Raw genomic sequence first — 20,128 nt, forward strand, 5'->3', positions numbered from 1 at the left:
AAAAATTGGAAAAAAAAAGGCCCGGCATTAAAAAAATAATAGCTTGATACTCAGAGGAATATTTTGCTGGCACCAAGTAACAGTGGGAACATTCCTTTACTCCAAAACCCTCATTTCCTACCTAAAATCATACACCTTTGTCAAATGTCCACATACCAGAGAAACATCCATTAAACTGTGTCTTTCACATAAAATGTCTATAGGAGGAAACTGAAGCACCTGGAGAAAAAAACACACAAATGTGGATTTTTTTCCCCAGATTGTATTAAAGTTAAAAAAACGCATCCACATCAGAGTTACATTAAAATCGTTCTCATCATGGAAATGATAAAGGTCATTCATATAATTGCACAAAAACTTGCCATTCCTTATACAGACAGTTATGAAACTTGGCCTCCAGTTTTCTCACAGCGTCCAGTGTGTTTTTGACACACTTTCCCACCACGATACTTGTTCACACTGCACAATCTGACAAGTCTATTGTCGTGGTTCTGCTAAAAACGAGGACAATTGCTACCAAGACAACGTGTGGTGTTTTCCATCTTTTATTCAGGCAGTAACTCATCGTACATGACTTTCTTAAGTAACTTCACGTGAAGATCACGTTTGTCATTCTCCTATGAACACCACCGCATTTCGGTGCATGAACGTACAACACTAACTCATCTGTTCAGCACTGAGGGTCAGGAACTTTGCTCTCCCACTGTTTTAACTCAGCGCAGCCTTCTAAAAACAGAAATAATGTCAGCTATTGTGTTTCTCTGTGCTTCTGGAAAAAAAAAAAAAAGAGGATTTGAATATGTAATTACACTATTGACAGTGATAAGCTGTGAAAACGAACAGAGAAATTAAACAGAGCAGAAAATTTAAAGCACGTAATATCCAGAAGAGAGTGTAGAGGAGAGGTACGAGAAGCTCAAGTGAAAACAGGAAGGACACTTACCTGATTCACCTGAAAAATTACTCTTCACAGGTAAGTCCTGTACTCTAGTAGCGTTTAATATGTGTCAAATGTGTAACAACCCTGTTCTCCAATGGGTAAAGTCATATTTTCAGTAAAAGAATAATTTAACATGGTACAGCTTCCATACACTCATTCAAAAACAGTGTATTATAAACAACATAGCGGTATATGTATTCAAATGGTTGATTACAGGGCAGTCATAAATTCAAACTGTCATGATGCATAACTGACACTATAACAACACAAAAAGACCAAAAGGAATCATTTGAACATCAGATAAAATACAGGAAATGTTTAACTATTATTGTTTTCAACAAAAAACTTAGAAACATTTGCCTGAGCCATGCATTGGAGAGAGCTTGTAGTGAAAAGGCAATGAGGAATGTTCAATAAAATATTAAAAAAAAAAAAAAAAAAACACCCATGGGGCTCTAAGCTACTGATTATACTGCTAGGAAGAAATGGTCCTGATTACCAGTCAGTGTTGTTGCCTACATGTGTCTGTGTGCACCGGACAGTATCATTGCCACAAAACCCATAAGTCTAAATTGTGTGTGTTCCCTGCAGGCTGACAGAACACAGGTATGGAGTGTCGAGTGTTTCTCCTCCTGCTGGTCTCAGGTCAGTGTCTCCACTGTTTGTACTACGGTATAAATGTACCGAACTGCGGTGTCTCCTTAGTCCATCGAGGTGCTCACATTGTTGTGTGAAATCCTCATAATGAGAGTAAAACAAACATGTGTCTGAGTGTGGAAAGTATGTGTGTGTCAGTGTGTGTGGTTTAAATCCATATCGATTATTGCGATCTGAATATTACATTATCTAATCAATGTGTGTTTGTACAATACAGGACTCTGTACACTGTCCTCATGTTTCCCTCAACAATATCACTTTGTGAACATGAGTAAAAACTGGACTGAAGCACAGAGTTACTGCAGAAAGAACTACACTGACCTGGTTACCATTAACAACCCAGAGGAAATGAACAGAGTGATTAACAGGGTAAACCTCACTGGTTATACTGGACCAGCCTGGATAGGACTGGAGAAGGGAAACTCATGGAAGTGGTCCCTGGAAGAGAGACGTCTCTACAGTGATGGACAGACTGGGTTCTCAAACTGGGACAGCAGCAAAGGAGCACCTCACACTGCGGATGGGAATACCAGCTGTGTGGGGATGAGAGACAACGGGAAATGGAATGATCTTCCATGTAACTCCAGAAGTTCCAATGGATTCTTCATTTGTTATGATGGTGAGTTGTGGGACTTTTATTATCTCAAACTCAACATTCTGAACATTTTCGTTGGTGGGACTTTCACTGGTTACTTTATTTTTAGGATGGATAAAGGATTAGTTTTGCTCATCAAATAGCCTGTCAGTTATGACACAGGTTTTCCTTTAAAATTCTCAACCACAGGAATTTTAATTACTCTCGCTTACTTTCTTTAACCACAAATCAACATGGCAGCAGTTTGGAGCCTATGCTGGAAGCAACTGCCATTAGTCAGGTTGCCAGTCCACAAGGTGGGCAACTCAAAGTTACCAGTTCACTTGAAACACAAGGGGGACCTTGGGAGGAAACCAGAGCACCTCAGTTCGTACGCAAAAAAGGGAAGGAAACGTACACAAAATATAGAGTTCGTATTCATTTTATCTATTTATTCAAGCTGATCTATTTTATCCAAGGGGGCCAACTATGGTATCTATGTGCAGCTGGCAGCTTACGATAATATACAGCAAATTTACACAACAGAATCAATTTTACTAGAGTAATGGATGGTAAGCGGTGCTTACGGAGTTTAAATTTTTTCTAAGGACTTTCTCAGTGGTAATAGCTGTGAATACTAGAGTGCTTCCCTGTGACTCCCTAATCATTTTTCTGCCTCTTGTTTCCATTTACAGCACTGTCACGTGGCAAAGCCACCTTCAGTTCTCTATCCTTAAAAAGTAAATCGTTCAATTGCCACGCTGTTCGAAATGTTTAAAATAAACATTTAGTAGAATAAAATGATCTCACCAATCATGCACTCAACACAATCACTGTGACCCAGACTGGGGGACATACAGTTACTGTTTCGGCTGCAGTTTCCCCCGCAGTGCAGTCTCCACTTAACATGTCTTACTAAGAGTACAGCAGTGAGTCTTACTGTGCCTTTCAGCCTCAGACACATTTACACACAAAATGAAATTCCAGGATACATACATTAGTTTACTCCTGCAATACTCCAGGGTGTATCCCCCTCTCACTCCAATGCTTCCAGGATACGTCTCTGGTTCACCACAGCCCTGCTCAGGACAAAGCAATTATTGAAATTGGATGGATGGATGGATGGATTAATTCACATTGTTTCTTAGGGAGAAGATAAAAACTTGTTCCTTAGGAGTTCATGTGTATATTTCCATTTTTTTGCTGTTCCTTGCTTTTAAAGTCTTAAAACCACTGGACTTTTCACAGGGAGAAAACAAACCAACCAGAGCTACATCTTCATTAATCAAAGTAATAGGACCTGGATGGAGGCGCAGAGATACTGCAGAGAGAATCACACAGACCTGGTCAGTGTGAGGAACCAGACTGAGAATGATCTCATACACAACATGACTAGAAATGGAACCTGGGTGTGGATCGGTCTGTACAGAGACTACTGGCAGTGGTCAGACCAGAGAAACTCCTCATTCCGCTACTGGGCACCAGGAAAACCTGATAATAATACTGGGAATGAGAACTGTACTGTAGCCTCGATCACACAGACACTCAGTGGAACGTGGGATGATCGACAGTGTGGTGAAAATCACCCGTTCCTGTGTTACGATGGTGAGTTGAGTCAGATTCACAACATGTAGTCATGTAATTAAAAAGTGATCAACCACAAAAATATCCATGGCATATAAGATTTGTTTCGTTTATACAATCAGTCGGAACTGAAGGACAATCAGTCCAATATCCTACTTTATTGTCCTTTTTTATTTATAGTGATTATGACCTGACTTTAAAAACTTTGCCATGAAAGACTGCTTGTAATAAATATGAATTTCATACTTTTTGATCGCACACCATGATAAGTATTAACCAAAATATTGTTTCTAAGGATACACTCTCAGAACAGTAACATTTACCAGTGCTCTGTAACTTTCCATTTGAGTCCTTTAATTAGCTGTTTAGTCCTTTAACACTCTAGAGTTTATTTTTTTATTTGAGAAAAAAGCACCAAAAAGGGAATCTGTTGCTATTTTTAAGCATTCATTTTAGGATTCTGTCTCTCTGCATTCTGTCAAATGTTAATATAGCACATTTTCGAATCCTAAAATCCTGATTATAAAAGAGAAATTTAGTCATCATTACCCTAAAGAACACGGAGGTGCTCCACCTCTGAACTCTACATTATTGAACACTATCAGAGCAACAGATGTAATCTGAACCTAGAATTGTTTAGGATCGCAAATTTATTTCAGTCATCATTATTGAAAACTGTGCTGCCAGTGCATTTCCTTACATCTAATTATAGTAAAACATTAAGTATAGTATAGTAAGTATAATAAAACATTAAAAGTGCAAAAAAATGTATCAATTTAAAAAAATCTGTGCAGGACACCAATAAATAATCAATGCACAGCTACTCAACAGTGACATGGAGGAAGAACATACGTTAAATAATGTTGTGCTGAACTCTCCTCCAACACATATAGACCCAGTATTTATGAAAATAAAACTTTGTACAACTAAAGCAGTAATTTCTAAAAACTCCATCTGCAGCTGTTCCAGTCTTTGAAATTCTAGGAATTTTATTCTTTATAATCACCCACCCCCTTTGCCTCCAGATCTCTTGATTTTGGTGCAGCAGAATAAGACCTGGAATGAAGCACTGAACCACTGCAGGGAGAACAACATGGACCTTGTGTCAGTCCATAGTAAGGAGATCCAGCTGATTGTGGAGAAGAAGGCTGAAAAAGCAACTACTACCCATGTGTGGTTGGGTCTGCGCTATTCCTGTGCCCTGAACTTCTGGTTCTGGGTCAGTGCACAGACGGTGTGCTATGACAACTAGGCCCCAGGTAATAAGACTGGAAATGGACACTGTGGGATCACTGGGGCTGTACAATCTGAAAGAGGACATCAGTGGGTCAGTCTGCATGAGGCAGAAAAACTCAATTTCATTTGTTCCAAATGTCTAGGTCAGTGTAATTCAGAATCCGTAATATAATCTGTTTATGAACATGGGGAAAACTACATTTTCTATTCTTTTTCTCATATTTCTATATTAGATGACTAGGACTTGACAGCAGCTAGATCATCATAATTCTCGACTGTAATGATAAGATAAAATAAGAAAAGATACTTTATTGTAATTGTAGGCAACACAATGAAATTTTGTGTGGCAATCCTCAGAAAACAGCAGCAGAAAGAACACTTAAAATAAATTAATAAAGAAATAAACAAACAATAAGAATTAGACTGAAACTGATACTTATTAAATCCATTATAATAGTTATATAGTTTTGAGATGTGTGAGAAGAAAAAGTGAGGATTCATCACACACACATTGTCTGAACCGCTTGTCCCATACGGGGGGTCACGGGGAACCAGAGCCTAACCTGGCAGCGCAGGGCATAAGGCTGGAGGGGGAGGGGACACACCCAGAGCGGGACGCCAGTCCATTGCAAGGCACCCCAAGCAGGACTCGAACCCCAGACCCACCGGAGAGCAGGACCCAGTCCAACCCACTGCACCACTGCACCCCCTACAGGTTCATTACTCTGTTTAATTATGTTTCTCTTTAAGCATTTCGTTGTGAACATCAGTATGTGTTAAAAGTATTTTTTTCACAGAGTGCTTGTACTGCATTATGTTGAAGCAAGTGATTCATTTAATGTTTTGTAAACTGAAAATTATAAATAAAGCTTTATTGCATACATTCTATTTTGGTCACCCGATGTTTTATGATCCCTCGTATTTTATTAGATATTGGCCGTATAACCAGCTGGTTCCTTTGTGTGCATCACATAATTATTTCCATGTGAATGAAAACTATTTAAAGTGAAAAGATGTGTGGTTTTCATCTTTTTTTCTAAGTATGGATATTATACCTTCATTTTGATAACACTGATAAGTGAAGTATATAATAAAAACAATAAAAATTATTTGTTGCAATAATTTATTTAACATAAAAAGTCAGAAATGCAATTGTCTACTATGGCAAAAATAAGTACAATAAGTACACTCCCTAGTTTCAACAACTGGTTTTACCCCCTTTGGCAGAAATCACTTCTTTTCAACTGTTGAGGTGACTGCAGAATTTTACCTCTGATTCCAGTGTTTCGTTACACATACTTATATTTATTCATTTATCAGACAGTGTTCTCCGGTGAACTCTATGTAGTGTTATCAGCCCACACACCTTATTCACCAAGATGACATCCTCGGTTTGGGCCAGAAAGCCCTTGACCACATCGGTGACGTCCTCCAGCTGGTGTTCGAAAGCCTTCAGTTTGACACTGCGAGCCTCCTTCCGGAAGCTCTCCGGGAGCTGGGCCACACGCTGCAGGTTGCCATTCTTCTGGCAGATCCCTTCATAACATAAACCTGTGGACAGGATCCAGGAACAATCCGACCAGCACTTGATGCAGTAGTAAGAGGCACACCATGCCGACCGTGACCGAGACACGAGCGGAGACATCCACATGATGGTGCAGGGAGGGAGCAGCAGAACAAGTCAATGCCATGTGACTGTTTGACAAACAAACAGATTTACATTTATTTACTTAGCAGAAACTTTTCTCCAAAGCAACTTCCAATGAGCTCTATGTAGTGTTATCAGCCCACACACCTTATTCACTGCAGTGACTTACACTGCTAGGTACACTACTTACTCTGGGTCTCTGATCCAGACCTCAGTGGAACACACAGACTCTCTCTGTCACTCACACACTACAGCATAAACAGCATGTCTTTGGACTGTGCGAGGAAACCAGAGCACCCGGCGAAAACCCTCACAGACACGGGGAGAACATGCAAACTCCGCACAGACTGAGCAGGGATCGAACCATGTCCTCTCGCACCACCCAGGCGCTGTGAGACAGCAAGGCTACTCTATTCTATTCATTATTTGCTATCCTTGTTGGTATTTTGACATTTTTGCTTCTTTCTTTGCTTGCACTACTTCTATACTGCTTCTACACCTTCTCGGTTGTTTGATTTTTTTCTTTATGTAGTATATAAATAGTGCAGGTAAGAAGGTGGCGGAACACTTTTGCGTTTGGACCCCTTTTTGTTTCCGGGTTTGAGTTAGAAACTATCTTGTCTACAGGGACAATTTCTTGTTAGTGGTTTAATCAGTTGTTCAGAACCCCATGTGTTTTTATTTTTAAGTTCTATTTTTTATTTTATTCATAAAAGCTTTTTATTTGTTTTTTGAATATCCTGTGATTTCTGTCCACATTTGTAAGGTTTGCTGGTTTTTATTTAGTACAATTTGATTATTTGCCCTTTCACCAGAACATTAAATACTCACAATTTGTTATCTTTTCCATTCATAACTCACAGCTTGATACAAAATCCTTATGTTACACCCTGGACAACCTCGGGGTTGTTGTTTAACATATCTCCTTTAAGGAATCCAAATAAGAAATAAAAACAATGTTCGACACTATGTATCACTGGATTCCGAAGTACTCTTTGCATACGCAATCTGAACCAACGTCCTGATAAGTAACCTGAGAGGGAGGGAAGAAACTTTAATCCAAATTAACTAAATTATGTAAGAATAAAGACTGAGTGCAGGAGAGAAGCAACTAATAAAGAAAAAAGAGAAGAGACACCAAGTTCACCAATGGAGAACACAGTACAAAGATATTAATATATAATTATATAATTATTGGAGTGTACCTAGTGAGCACAGGAAAGTCCACATACTTGAGTAACGTTGTGAGGAACGATAGAAGAGGAGCAAAGCATGACATGCACAGCACGCTAGGAAAGGCCAGGGGAGTTTTCCGGGGTATGACCAACATCTGGAAGTCATCTCAGTACAGATGCAGGTTTGGAGTAATGTATGGATTTAAACCAAACTGACTGAAGAGCTCAACTTCATCTGTTGCAAATAGGCAGGTGAGTCTAATCCACTGATTTGTAGGACTGTCTGTGCTGTACATGAACAAGGAAACACACACAACATCTGAGACTACCTGTTCCTGGGAGCCAGAGCCTAAATCGGCAGCACAGGGGATACACGCAGGACAGGATCCCAGCTCATCGCAAGGCACCCCAAGCAGGACTCGAACCCCAGACCCACCAGAGAGCAAGACCCAGTCAAACCCATCACACCCCCCTGCACAAGGAAACACTTTAGTTCTTTTTCCTCTGTTTCTTCTTTAGGGAACAAGGAGCCCATCAACATCTTGTAGAGCCCGACAGTTATGGACTCTCTCTCTTTCTTGTCAACTTTGTATCTCTTTGCATCGGAAAATGAAAATTATTTGAATATGCAGTAGTGGTAGTTTGACTTAAATCCATGAATTAGTTAAAATCTATATCTGTGTGTGTGTGTGTGTGTGGATGCATATTAAATACACCAAAATTCTAGTTGTACAAAAGCAATTGCAATTACAGTTAAAAGACATTGAACTTCTCACTTTGTAATAACTGCTTTTGACAGTTTCCTTTTTGCTGTGATCTCAGAGCTCATGCATGTTGTCGTGACAGGATCCAGAATGAGAGACGGACACAAGTCCGGGCTCGCAGGTTTTATTAACAGGACTGGACTTAAGGAGGGTCTGAATTAAGGCGGAGGTTGGGCGACTGGCAAACTTCGGTCAGGGGATACGGCAATACTCATGGTCCAAAGACAATCCAAGAAACAGCGGGAAAACACAAACAGGAAGCATGGAAGAAGAGCGCTGCAGTTTCTCGTGGGAGGTTCCGCACTGAGGTGTTTCCAGGGCGCCCTTTTATGCTGTGCTCCTCGGGATGGGCACAGGTGTCATCGATTGGCTGCTGGATGAGGGCGAGACGCATGTATGTGGCTGTATACATTTGTGTTTACCAGTGTATCTGTTCATATTTATATTTATACAGTGTCCAAAATGAAAAGTCTGTGAGATCTCGGTTTTGGCCCTTATTAGGTGGATTTAACTCCCTCTGTCCCTCAGGACTGCTGAATTCTTCATGCCATTCAAGAGGGGTCATTAAACCCATAACTTTTGGACCCATTTCTCTGCTGATGTACTACCAGCTATGTAAAATTGCATCACACCATATACCATGATCATCTCTGTGTTTCCTATTTCACTCTTAGTTCTGTTGGCGGCTGCCGGAGTAAAGTGTGTCTGAAAGTTCTTGTCCCAGACCTCACTTCCTTTGGTTTTATTATATTTTTTTTATAACTTTCACATCATGGACATTAATTCTGTCTCAATAAAATGCCTTTTTTTTTTTCAGTGCGAGAGGCTGAATTTTAATATCCAGTAAATTTCTATGGGTGTTTTTTTTTTTTTCCTGGAAACAGAAACTGAGAGATATTTTGTTTCCATTGTATCAGGTTACATGTACATATGTACATTTTGCACATTTTTCTTCTTTGCATTTTGCAAAACAGCATTTTGCATTTTGCATTTTGCAAAAAAACAGAAATAATGTTGTCCTTTGTGTTTCTCTGGGGTTCTGGAAAAAAAAAATAGTTTGCATATGTGATTAAAAACAGATAGTGATGTCAAGAAAGATCAAATAACAGAGAAGAATTCAAAGCTCATAATATCCATAAGAAAGTATAAAGGAAGAGGTGCGGTGGCGCAGTGGGTTGGACCGCAGTCCTGCTCTTCGGTGGGTCTGGGGTTCGAGTCCTGCTTGGGGTGCCTTGCGGCGGACTGGCGTCCCGTCCTGGGTGTGTCCCCTCCCCCTCCAGCCTTATGCCCTGTGTTGCCGGGTAGGCTCCGGTTCCCTGTGACTCTATACGGGACAAGCGGTTCTGAAAATGTGTGTGAGTGTAAAGGAGTGGTAGGAGAAGAAAAAGTGAGAAAAGGAAGGACATTTACTTGATTCACCTGAAAAATCACTCTTCATGAGTCTTGTTTAAGTCCTTTAGTTTACAAACTTTTAAAATGTAATAAATATATAAAACCCCTCTTCTCTAATGGGTGAAGTCAAAAAGGAGAGTGTAAAAAAATTTAAATACAATATAAATAACTAAGTAGTGAATAAATAATTGAAACAAGATAAATTACTATAGCACAAATCATTTGAACTTCCAAGTACACACACACACACACACATTTTCAGAACCGCTTGTTCCATACGGGGGAACCAGAGCCTACCCAGCAACGCAGGGTGTAAGGCTGGAGGGGGAGGGGACACACCCAGGACAGGACGGCAGTCCGTCGCACAGCACCCCAAGGGGGACTTGAACCCCAGACCCACCAGGGAGCAAGACTGTGTTCCAACCCACTGCGCCACCACACCCCCAACTTCCATGTAAATACATAAAAAATAACTACAATTATTTTCTGGGGGGGGCGGTGGAGCGGTGCAGTGGGTTTGACTGGGTCCTGCTCTCTAATGGGTCTGGGGTGTCCTGCAAGGGACTGGTGTCCCGTCCTGGGTGTGTCCCCTCCCCCTCCACTCTTACCCCCTGTGTTGCCGGGCTAGGCTCCAGCTCCCTGCAACCCTGTATGGAACGAGCGGTTTCAGGTGGTGTGTGTGTGTGTGTGTGTGTGTGTGTGTATTAAACACCAGAGAATTGGATGTCGGAAACACGTTTATTTTCATTGCTTTGCCGTAGACCACATCACACACTACTCTTCCTTGGATGGGACACATATGACATGTCATAGCCCCCACAGCACAGCAGCCACACAATCCTATCCAAACACACAGCTCAGACACCGTGGAGTACCGGCATTATCAGTTCCAACATCATGTTGCCCTTGAGCAGCTATTAATGGTAAGAATCTGCAAATGCATCCACCTTCTCGTAAAATGAGGTGACATTAGATGAGTTAAGACAAGATGAGATGGAATTCCTGAAAGTGACCTCACATGCTGTAAAAAAAAAAGCAGCAGGCCTTTATAAAAAGAGGAAATAATGTGTACAAATAATATGCCATTGTATTTTTCTGGGGCTCTGGAATTCTTTTTGCATATTCAGTATAGTCAAACTATGTACATGTGAGTGCGGGATCATGGGAGGGAGGGAGAGAGGAGAATTTATTTAAATTACATGTAGAAAATAAGAGTGAAAAAAGTGACTGACCGTACGAGCAGAAGAGAAAATTCATTCAAATTAACCAGATTATACGCATAAAAAGAGAACGGAGCAGAGAAGCGACGGACAGAATAAGTGTCACCTGCTCCACCGAACCCGATCATTCTACGCAGGTAAGTCTTTTCAGGTCCTGCACACGATCACTGCAGCAGATATAGTCCATTGTACAGCTTTTCATCAGAAATCATGCATTGTCTTTAAAATAATCAATGTATCTGTTACAAGTGATGCCATCATTTCAGAAGATGAATTATAGTCAGATGTTAAATAACTGTATTATTGTACTCCTTTATGGTGTATTTGAATCATGCCAATTGTCAATGTCATGGTCAAGATTTATTATAGTGCTTATTTATAACAGGTTCAAGTTTATACTCCTTGTCTGAATGAATACAATAGATACAAAATCACTGGCAACATATAAGTGAGATTATTAAAGAAAAAAATTGTTAGATGTATAAAGACTCATCCTTTTACTCTCATTTTTGTTGCATGTTCATATGTACAGGACATTGTTTTCTGTGGGTGAAGTACATGTTTGTGTGTAATACGGACTGTTTCGGTGCAAAGAAGAAAAAATACATTTTTGCTCACCATGTGCGACAAACCGGTTATGGATTGTAATGTGTTTCTCCTCCAACTGCTCTTCCCAGGTTAGTGTTTTTCCTATTCATTTGTTTCTGCCTTTATACCTGAGAAAATGCTCAACCCATGAACATTTGCAACCTTAAGTTTTACCCCATTATTTTAATTTGTACATATGTGTCTACAAAAGTTTTAAAAACTTATTTCCTATTCTATTTTGATTCTGATTTGATTATAACATCTAGTAAATGTATTTGAAGACATCTAATCATTTTACATGTGTGCTTACATATCATAGGTCTCTTCTCATGTCTCACTCCTCAATATCACTTTGTGAACATGAGTAAGAACTGGACTGAAGCACAGAGTTACTGCAGAGAGAAGTACACTGACCTGGTTACCATTGACAACCCAGAGGAAATGAACAGAGTGATTAACAGGGTAAACCTCACTGGTTATACTGGACCAGCCTGGATAGGACTGGAGAAGGGAAACTCGTGGAACTGGCAGTGGTCCCTGGAAGAGAGACGTCTCTACAGTGATGGACAGACTGGGTTCTCAAACTGGGACACCAGCGAAGGAGCACCTCACACTGCGGATGGGAATACCAGCTGTGTGGGGATGAGAGACACTGGGAAATGGAATGATATTGGCTGTGACTCTAAATCTCCCACAGGATTCTTTGTTTGTTATGATGGTGAGTCGTGAGAAATTTATTTTCTAAAAAACACACACACACACACACACACACACACACACACACACACACACACACACACACTTTCAGAACCTCTTGTCCCATACAGGGTCACAGGGAACCAGAGCCTAACCCAGCAAGGACACACCCAGGATGGGACACCAATCCATCACAAGGCCCCCCAAGCAGGACTCAAACCCCAGACCCACCAGAGAAGAAGACCCGGTCCAGCCCACTGTGCCACTGCCCCCCCTTAGAGTTGATACATGTTAGACAAATTACTTTAAACTGAGTATTATGATTATTGAGGGGCGCGGTGGCGCAGTGGGTTGGGCCACAGTCCTGCTCTCGGGTGGGTCTGGGGTTCGAGTCCCGCTTGGGGTGCCTTGCGGCGGACTGGCGTCCCGTCCTGGGTGTGTCCCCCTCCCCTTCCGGCCTTACGCCCTGTGTTGCCGGGTAGGCTCCGGTTCCCCGTGACCCCGTATGGGACAAGCGGTTCTGACAATGTGTGTGTGTGTATTATGATTATTTTCTGTACAGATTTCCATGGTTTCTTTTTCCTCAAAGCAAGCTCTTTTTAGGAAAAAGATACAGTATTGTACTGTAAAAGACATACTACAAATTTACTGTGTTTTTTAAAACTGTTAACAACAATAAACAACTTCTAAAAACAGCATGTCCAGGTCAACCTCTTTTTCACCTAAAAGAAAGTGTTGCAGGAAAAAGCAAGGAGGTTTGTGTGGGTGGCACAGCAAGTAGTGCTTCTGTTTTACAGCCCCTGAGTGGTGTGAAAGGACACGGGTTCGATCCCCGCTCAGTCTGTGTGGAGTTTGCATGTTCTCCCTGTGCCTACAGAGGTTCCCTATGGGTGCTCTGGTTTACTCCCACACTCCATAGACATGCTGGTCAGGGTCCCCCATAGTGTGTGAGTGACAGAGAGCAAGAGTGTGTTCCACTGATGTATGGATGAGTGACCCAATGTAAGTAGTGTATCTAGCAGTGTAAGTTACCCTGGTGAATAAGGTGTGTGGGCTGATAACACTAAATTGAGTTCATTGGAAGTCACTTTGGACAAAAGTGTCTGCTAAATGTGCACACACAATGTCTACAACTGTTCATCCCACATGGGGTTGTGATGATCTGCAGCCTAACCAGGCAACACAAGCTGCAAGGATGGACTGGATGTCAGTCTCTCACAAGGTACCCCAAGCAGGACTTGAACCCAGACCCAATCTAAATAAATAAATGTAAATTAAACCTGGACTGGATGTCAATCCATCACAAGGGAGACACACATGCAGACACACTGTATAAAATCTATAGTGACCAGTTAGCTGGAAACACACAGAGTGTCGTGGTGGCCTCTGGGAAAAACACACATAAAGCCATGCTGAACAGGAGAACTGCGAACACACTGAGCTGGACTCACACCTACATGTCACTGCAGCAGCAGTTTTTAAATGATTGTATGCATAGTCTAAAAAAGTTTTAAAGTAATTAAGTTAAAATGAAGAAACTTCCCTGCGTTGGTGTGGTGGTGCAGTGGGTTTGGCCAGGTCCTGCTCTGCGGTGGGTCTGGGGTTTGAATCCTGCTTGGGGTACCATGCGATGGACTGGCGTCCTGTCCTGGGTGTGTCCCCTCCCCTTCCCTCCCTGTGTTGGCAGGTTAGGCTCCGGTTCGCTACGACCCTGCTTGGGACAAGCAGTTTCTGTGTGTGTTATAGCCATGAGATGTCTGCAATACATATCTTTTATGCTCTGATTTTAATGTCTTTTTGAAAACCACTGGACTCTTTTCAGGGAGAAAACAAACCAATCAGAGATACGTCTTCATTAATCAAAGTAATAAGACCTGGTCGGAGGCACAGAGATACTGCAGAGAGAATCACACAGACCTGGTCAGTGTGAGGAACCAGACTGAGAATGATCTCATACACACCATGATAAAAACTCAAACCTTTGTGTGGATCAGTCTGTACAGAGACTACTGGCAGTGGTCAGACCAGAGAAACTCCTCATTCCGCTACTGGGCACCAGGAAAACCTGATAATAATACTGGGAATGAGAAGTGTACTGTAGCCACGATCACACAGACACTCAGTGGAACGTGGGATGATCGACAGTGTGGTGAAAATCACCCGTTCCTGTGTTATGATGGTGAGTTGAGTTTGAACTACACTGTGTGTTCACAGATACATAATTTGCAGATGTTACATTTCTTTGCTGTTTTGCATCATTTTCAGTCGTACTGATACGGAAAACCAAGAAATTACAACCAATAGTAGAAATTCTTTCTGTAAACAAGTCTGCTTCTTTCATCAGTTTTTAAAAATTGAAAACTGCAACTTCATCCAAATTCTTCAGGTTGACTGACAACAAAGATAACTGCTGCCTAATATCATGACCTTGGGCCAACAGCGTGAAAGGCCACATTTAAAGCTCTTTACACAGCTAAGCAGTGTTAAAAAAAACAAACAGGGGTTCTGACCACAAACACTTACGGAATCTCTGCGGAGATTGCATGTCCATCGGTCCTTGTTCATTGGACCACGACTTTCGCATGAACCCTTTGCTGTTCGGATAAAGTACAGTAAAGTAAAGGAAATAAAAATTTCTGTTTATATTAACAGTAAAAGAGCAGGGCAGCAGCCTTTGCTACTGTATTCATTCCAGTTTTCAAATTAATGCTTTTTCCTGTAGTTGTTCATAATCAGCCTTCGCTTCCAGATCACCTGATTTTGGTCCAGGAGAACATGACCTGGAATGAAGCCTTGAACTACTGCAGAGAAAACTACACAGACCTGGTGTCTGTCCACGATGAGGAGATCCAGCAGTGGGTGGAGAGGAAGGCTAGAAATGCCACCAGTGCCCATGTGTGGTTGGGTCTGCGCTTCTCCTGTACTTTGAGCTTCTGGTTCTGGGTCAGTGCAGAACCTGTCTGCTATGTCCACTGGTCTTCAGATAATGGGACTGGAACTGGACACTGTGGAAACACTGGGGCTGTACAATCTAGAGGAGAACATCGGTGGGTCAGTCTGCCTGAGACTCAGAAACTCAACTTCATCTGTGTGAAATGTCAAGGTGAGTCTGATCGAAAGTTCTACTCACCTCCTGCAATATAACCTGCGCATGAACATATAACCTACAGACCTTCACGCAGAACCTGTATGATTACTCAGGTGTTTTACGGGCGGAGGTGTGCAGATGCTCTTCTAACTATTTCTTGTTTGTTCTGCTCTAGACATCTAATCAGTTCCTACATCTTCAGCACTGGATCCTCTGAGATTCTGAACATCTCTGAGGTTGAACTTAAGAAAGAGCTATTTTTCCTGTTATTATCATCATTCTTGTTATGGTTGAGTTGAGTTGACTTTTCTTTTAAATGTTGAAATTCATTTGAAACATAAGCACAGTTAAAAATGTCAGGGTGAGGTTATCATTTCAAAATTTTTTTGCTTATTTGCAGAAAAGCAAAATGTTTAGCTGATGATCTTCTTCAAGGGGACTTCTAACATTTTACTCATTTAGAGAGCTGGGTAATTTTACTGGAGCAATTTCGGGTAAGTACCTTGCTCAAGGGTACTACAACAGCTGGAGCTGGGATTTAAACCTGCAACCTATAGGTCTAGTGGCAGCTCTAGCCATGTCTCCCTTTGGTGATTTATGTAATGGTGGTTGAGTTTTTTGTGTAGTATTGTGATATTAATAAAGGTTTGTTAGTTTTCAGTTATACTTTCAACTTTGGTTTCAATCTCCTGAATCTTTCTGGACAGATTAATTTCACTGTAAGTTCATTTTCACTGATGGTTTGTTCAAATAGGGTCTTAGTCAATCAGGGTTAATCTCATGGGAACAAGAGCATTCTGCATATCTCGATATAGATTATCTGAAGAGCACTAATTTTTAATTTATATTTTCATGGTTTTAGGATTTCCTGTGGTATAGTATCTCCTCTGAGCTTTTATTGTGTGCTTTTGTGCGTTTCAGTGTTCTGTGCTTGTTCAAAACTGAAAATAACTGTCAATATTTGCCCAGTGTCAGCAGGGTTTTTTATTCATGAGAATGTAAACTAATGGAAATGTCCCTGGTGTATTAAACTTTGGAAAAGCTCCAGCCTTGTGTGTTTTTTCCAGTGAATCAAAACATAAGTCATAACTTATTTTAAAAATCAAGTACCAAACTTAAGTTTCACATGAACATCTACACAAACTGCTCACAAAGCACCAGGATCAGTTAAAATAGAGTTGGGTACCAAGAACTTGATGTAGTGTCTCTAGTAAACATTATGCTTTCCCAGCATCCTCAGCCTGTACATATGGCCATCTACTTATTAATTTAAGAGACAAATTAATTTGGTTTTTCTGATCATAAAATTCAGGGAGGTGTGGTGGCACAGCAGGTTTGGCCGTGTCTTGCTCTCTAGTGGGTCTGGGGTTCGTGTCCTGCTTGGGGTGCCTTGTACCAGACGGGCGTCCCGTCCTGGGTGTGTCCCACCCTCCTCATCGCAACCCCACTCAGGACAAGCAGTTTCAGCCAATGTGTGTGTTTGTGGCTTTGTTATTTGTAACATGAACTCAGAACAACACAACTCTTACAATCGTATAAAAATCCCAAATAAACATGTATTAAGGATTTCTTTAAGATTGTAGCATCAAATTAGGGTAGTGCAGGCAGAACACTTACAGAAGTGTAGCATCTCAGAAGGCTGTCAAACAGAAAGGCTTTCAAATAAGAATAGAATCTCTAAAGGAAAAAGAAAATCTTTTGTTTTCATGCACCACAAATTAGTACCATGATGTTACTTTTGGTTGGGGGGGAGGGGGGTTCATGTTTACATTGAAGTTTTTATGCTCTGAATTGAATTTTGCGATAGAAACAGCAAAAGCAGCAGTGACCTGTATGATAGTATTTCTATGGAAATTTCGAAACATACGGGACACAAGTCATGTTGAAGCTCTTGAACAGACAAACCACTGTCAAAAAATCCTTCGTGCGTCTGTGGAAATAAGGTGGTGCCATCCCTACGCACAATAAACAAATGACTTGTCTCGTTTATGTCGCCTCCTGAAAACATCACTTGTTTTATTGTTTTTTTTCAGGAAGCGTATTTGCATTTCTTTGCTGAACCAGGATGGGTGTTGTCCACTCCGAATCAATACAACAGATGAGTGAAATAAAGACTGACACAGCTCTTTTCCTAAAATAACACGGTGCAAACAGCATATGTCACAAATTGTTTACACCAAAAGCTTTTCTTTTTCCTTTAACTGAAGTGTTCAATGTTCAGCTCATTTAATCATCCAGCTAAGGTTTATTCCTCTGTATATCTCCAGCTCTACCCTGAGACACTTTTCTATACAAACTCACCACATTTCACATTGCTCTGATTGAAAAAAAAAATAAAAAATTAAAAAAACCATAATTCCGCCTTCAGCATTCCAGAGGTTTCCATCGTCCACCAGACCTCATCTCAAGACCCTGGAAAGTGATGCTTCCATCTGACACTGGACCATCAGAAGTGTTCTGGTGAAACAACCCTACTGTCTTTGGCTAACTTACCCCTTTTTCTTCACATTAATTTTAATTTAATTACTTTTAGGAGACACTTTTCTCCAAAGCGACTTCCAGCGAACTGTATGTAGTGTTATCAGCCCACACACCTTATTCACCATGGTGACTTACACTGCTAGATACACTACTTACACTGGGTCACTCATCCATACATCAGTGGAACACACTCTTGCTCTCTGTCACTCACACACTATAGGTGAACTTGAACAGTGTGTCTTTGGACTGTGGGAGGAAACCAGAGCACCCATAGGGAACCTCTGCAGGCACAGGGAGAACATGCAAACTCCACACAGACTGAACCGGGATCAAACATTGAACGTCTGAGTATTGTTTCCCTATAAAAAGACCTGAGGAGTCCGACAGGCTGTTACAGAAGCATCCCATGCTGAGTGGAGATGATGACCAACCGCTGCGATGGGCGAGACATACCTTGCTGAACTGGGAAATCAAGCTACCATACAGCAACAATGCTATTATTACCTGTTATCTGACTTAGAAGTCCTATTTAATGAAGGATGCCCAGGAGGGGTGGGCAGCCACTGGTACTTGGACCCCCAGAGGTTTTTTCTCCCTCGACTTTCAGTTTCTTTTGTTCCTTCCCTCCGTGGCCAGTAGGAATTTACTCCTCTAGCTGACACTTTTCTCTAAAGCGACTTACAGTGCTAAGGTTACAACTATCACACATATATACACCTGGGTAATTTTACTGGAGCAATTTAGGGTAAATACCTTGCTCAGGGGTACTACATGCTGTGCCACCTTTAAAACACACTGTACTACTTGTCTGTGCTTCCTGTCTCCAAACTGTCCACTTTGCCAGTTCTCTGAATTTTTATTCCTATCTCTAAACTGTTAACTAAATAAATAAAGAAATTTGGAGACCTGAGATTTAAAACATTTGAGAAATGACCAAGTTTGAGAATGTTTTTCATGATATTCTAATGAAAAGCTGTTCTGCATTTAAATAGTTCTGGTTTCCTTCTTCTCCAAAAGTTGTACATGGTGCTCAGTAACTGTGCTGTGTTCCACTGCTGCAATAACGGTACTCTGGAAATGGTTAACAAACTACACATCTCAAGGATTTTGCATTTACCTGCCAATACCTGAACCTTGAACCTTTGGGTAAATTTTCTTAATAAGGTTTATTGTGTTACATTTGCATTAATGGAAATTTACACAGAAAAGTGTGATGCTTTGCCGGTGCTTTGCAGATTATACATAAAAAGGAGCAGTGTAAGCAGCGAGCAGGTTTCCTTCTGGTTTCCAAAAGTCAGTAATTTACTGCGGTAAGTTTTTCTTTCTTTGAAATTCTATGTACAAACAATATTCACCACTGATTTCTGTAAAACTGCTTTGATGGCATGAGCACCTTTTCACTACAGTAAAGCTGACTTGAAATCAACACTGAAAACTGCTCAGGATCAGAGATCAAACACTGAGGAGAAGATACCTGTAGGGCGGTAAAGAGGTGTGACACAGGTAAGGTTTTTTTGGTCTCTTTATTATTTCTTCTCTCTTTTATTCTCTTTTTTATTCATTTCTTAATTTTTATTCCCATTCAAATTCATTTTCAGTATGTTGTTATTATGTGCAGTGATTTTTCCAACACTTGAACACAAAGGGAATCTAACATTTAAATTGACATTTATTTATTTAGTTGACACTTTTCCCCAAAGCAACTTCCAATGAACTCTATGTAGTGTTATGAGCCAACACACCTTATTCACCGCGGTGACTTACACTGCTAGATACACTACTTGCAATCGGTTACTCATCCATAAATTATGATTAATTTTATTAACACTATTAAGGTGAACTTACTAGGGGAAACAGGGAGAAAGTAACTGACACAAAGCCTTATTATACAGGGACAGAACATTTTTACTGAGGCTCTGAGGGATTTGAATATATCAGCCACAGAAAAAAACAGCTCACAAGGGAAGTACAAACACACACACACACACACACACACATTGTCTGAAACCGCTTGTCCCAAGCGAGGTTGCAGCTAACCAGAGCCTAACTCGGCAACACTGGCCATAAGGCGGGAGGGGCAACACC

At 40.9% G+C, this 20,128-nt stretch overlaps 1 protein-coding gene and 1 long non-coding RNA gene across 2 annotated transcripts; both read left to right on the plus strand.

Annotated features, from left to right (window-relative positions):
- The first annotated feature begins 1,864 nt into the window (after positions 1-1,864).
- Positions 1,865-16,025, plus strand: LOC108936297 (C-type mannose receptor 2-like). The gene is made up of 3 exons (XM_029256441.1): positions 1,865-2,216; positions 3,420-3,776; positions 15,224-16,025. The coding sequence occupies exons 1-3, from the start codon at positions 1,865-1,867 to the stop codon at positions 15,616-15,618; spliced, it is 1,104 nt and encodes a 367-aa protein (XP_029112274.1). The 3' UTR covers positions 15,619-16,025.
- LOC114911855 (uncharacterized) lies at positions 11,230-12,364 on the plus strand. Its single transcript, XR_003797987.1, has 3 exons — positions 11,230-11,327; positions 11,723-11,867; positions 12,098-12,364. It is a non-coding gene; the product is annotated as an uncharacterized LOC114911855 (long non-coding RNA).
- Positions 16,026-20,128: the final 4,103 nt, after the last annotated feature.

This window comes from Scleropages formosus, chromosome 11 (genome assembly GCF_900964775.1).
Source record: "Scleropages formosus chromosome 11, fSclFor1.1, whole genome shotgun sequence".
Lineage (NCBI taxonomy): Eukaryota > Metazoa > Chordata > Actinopteri > Osteoglossiformes > Osteoglossidae > Scleropages > Scleropages formosus.

Excerpts from the sequence above, each read along its gene's own strand:
- LOC108936297 (XM_029256441.1), top strand. The coding sequence starts at position 1,865 with ATGAGTAAAAACTGGACTGAAGCACAGAGTTACTGCAGAAAGAACTAC. Across the intron at positions 2,217-3,419 it reads ATTCTTCATTTGTTATGATG|GGAGAAAACAAACCAACCAG; the intron begins GTGAGTTGTGGG and ends GACTTTTCACAG. Across the intron at positions 3,777-15,223 it reads CCCGTTCCTGTGTTACGATG|ATCACCTGATTTTGGTCCAG; the intron begins GTGAGTTGAGTC and ends CTTCGCTTCCAG.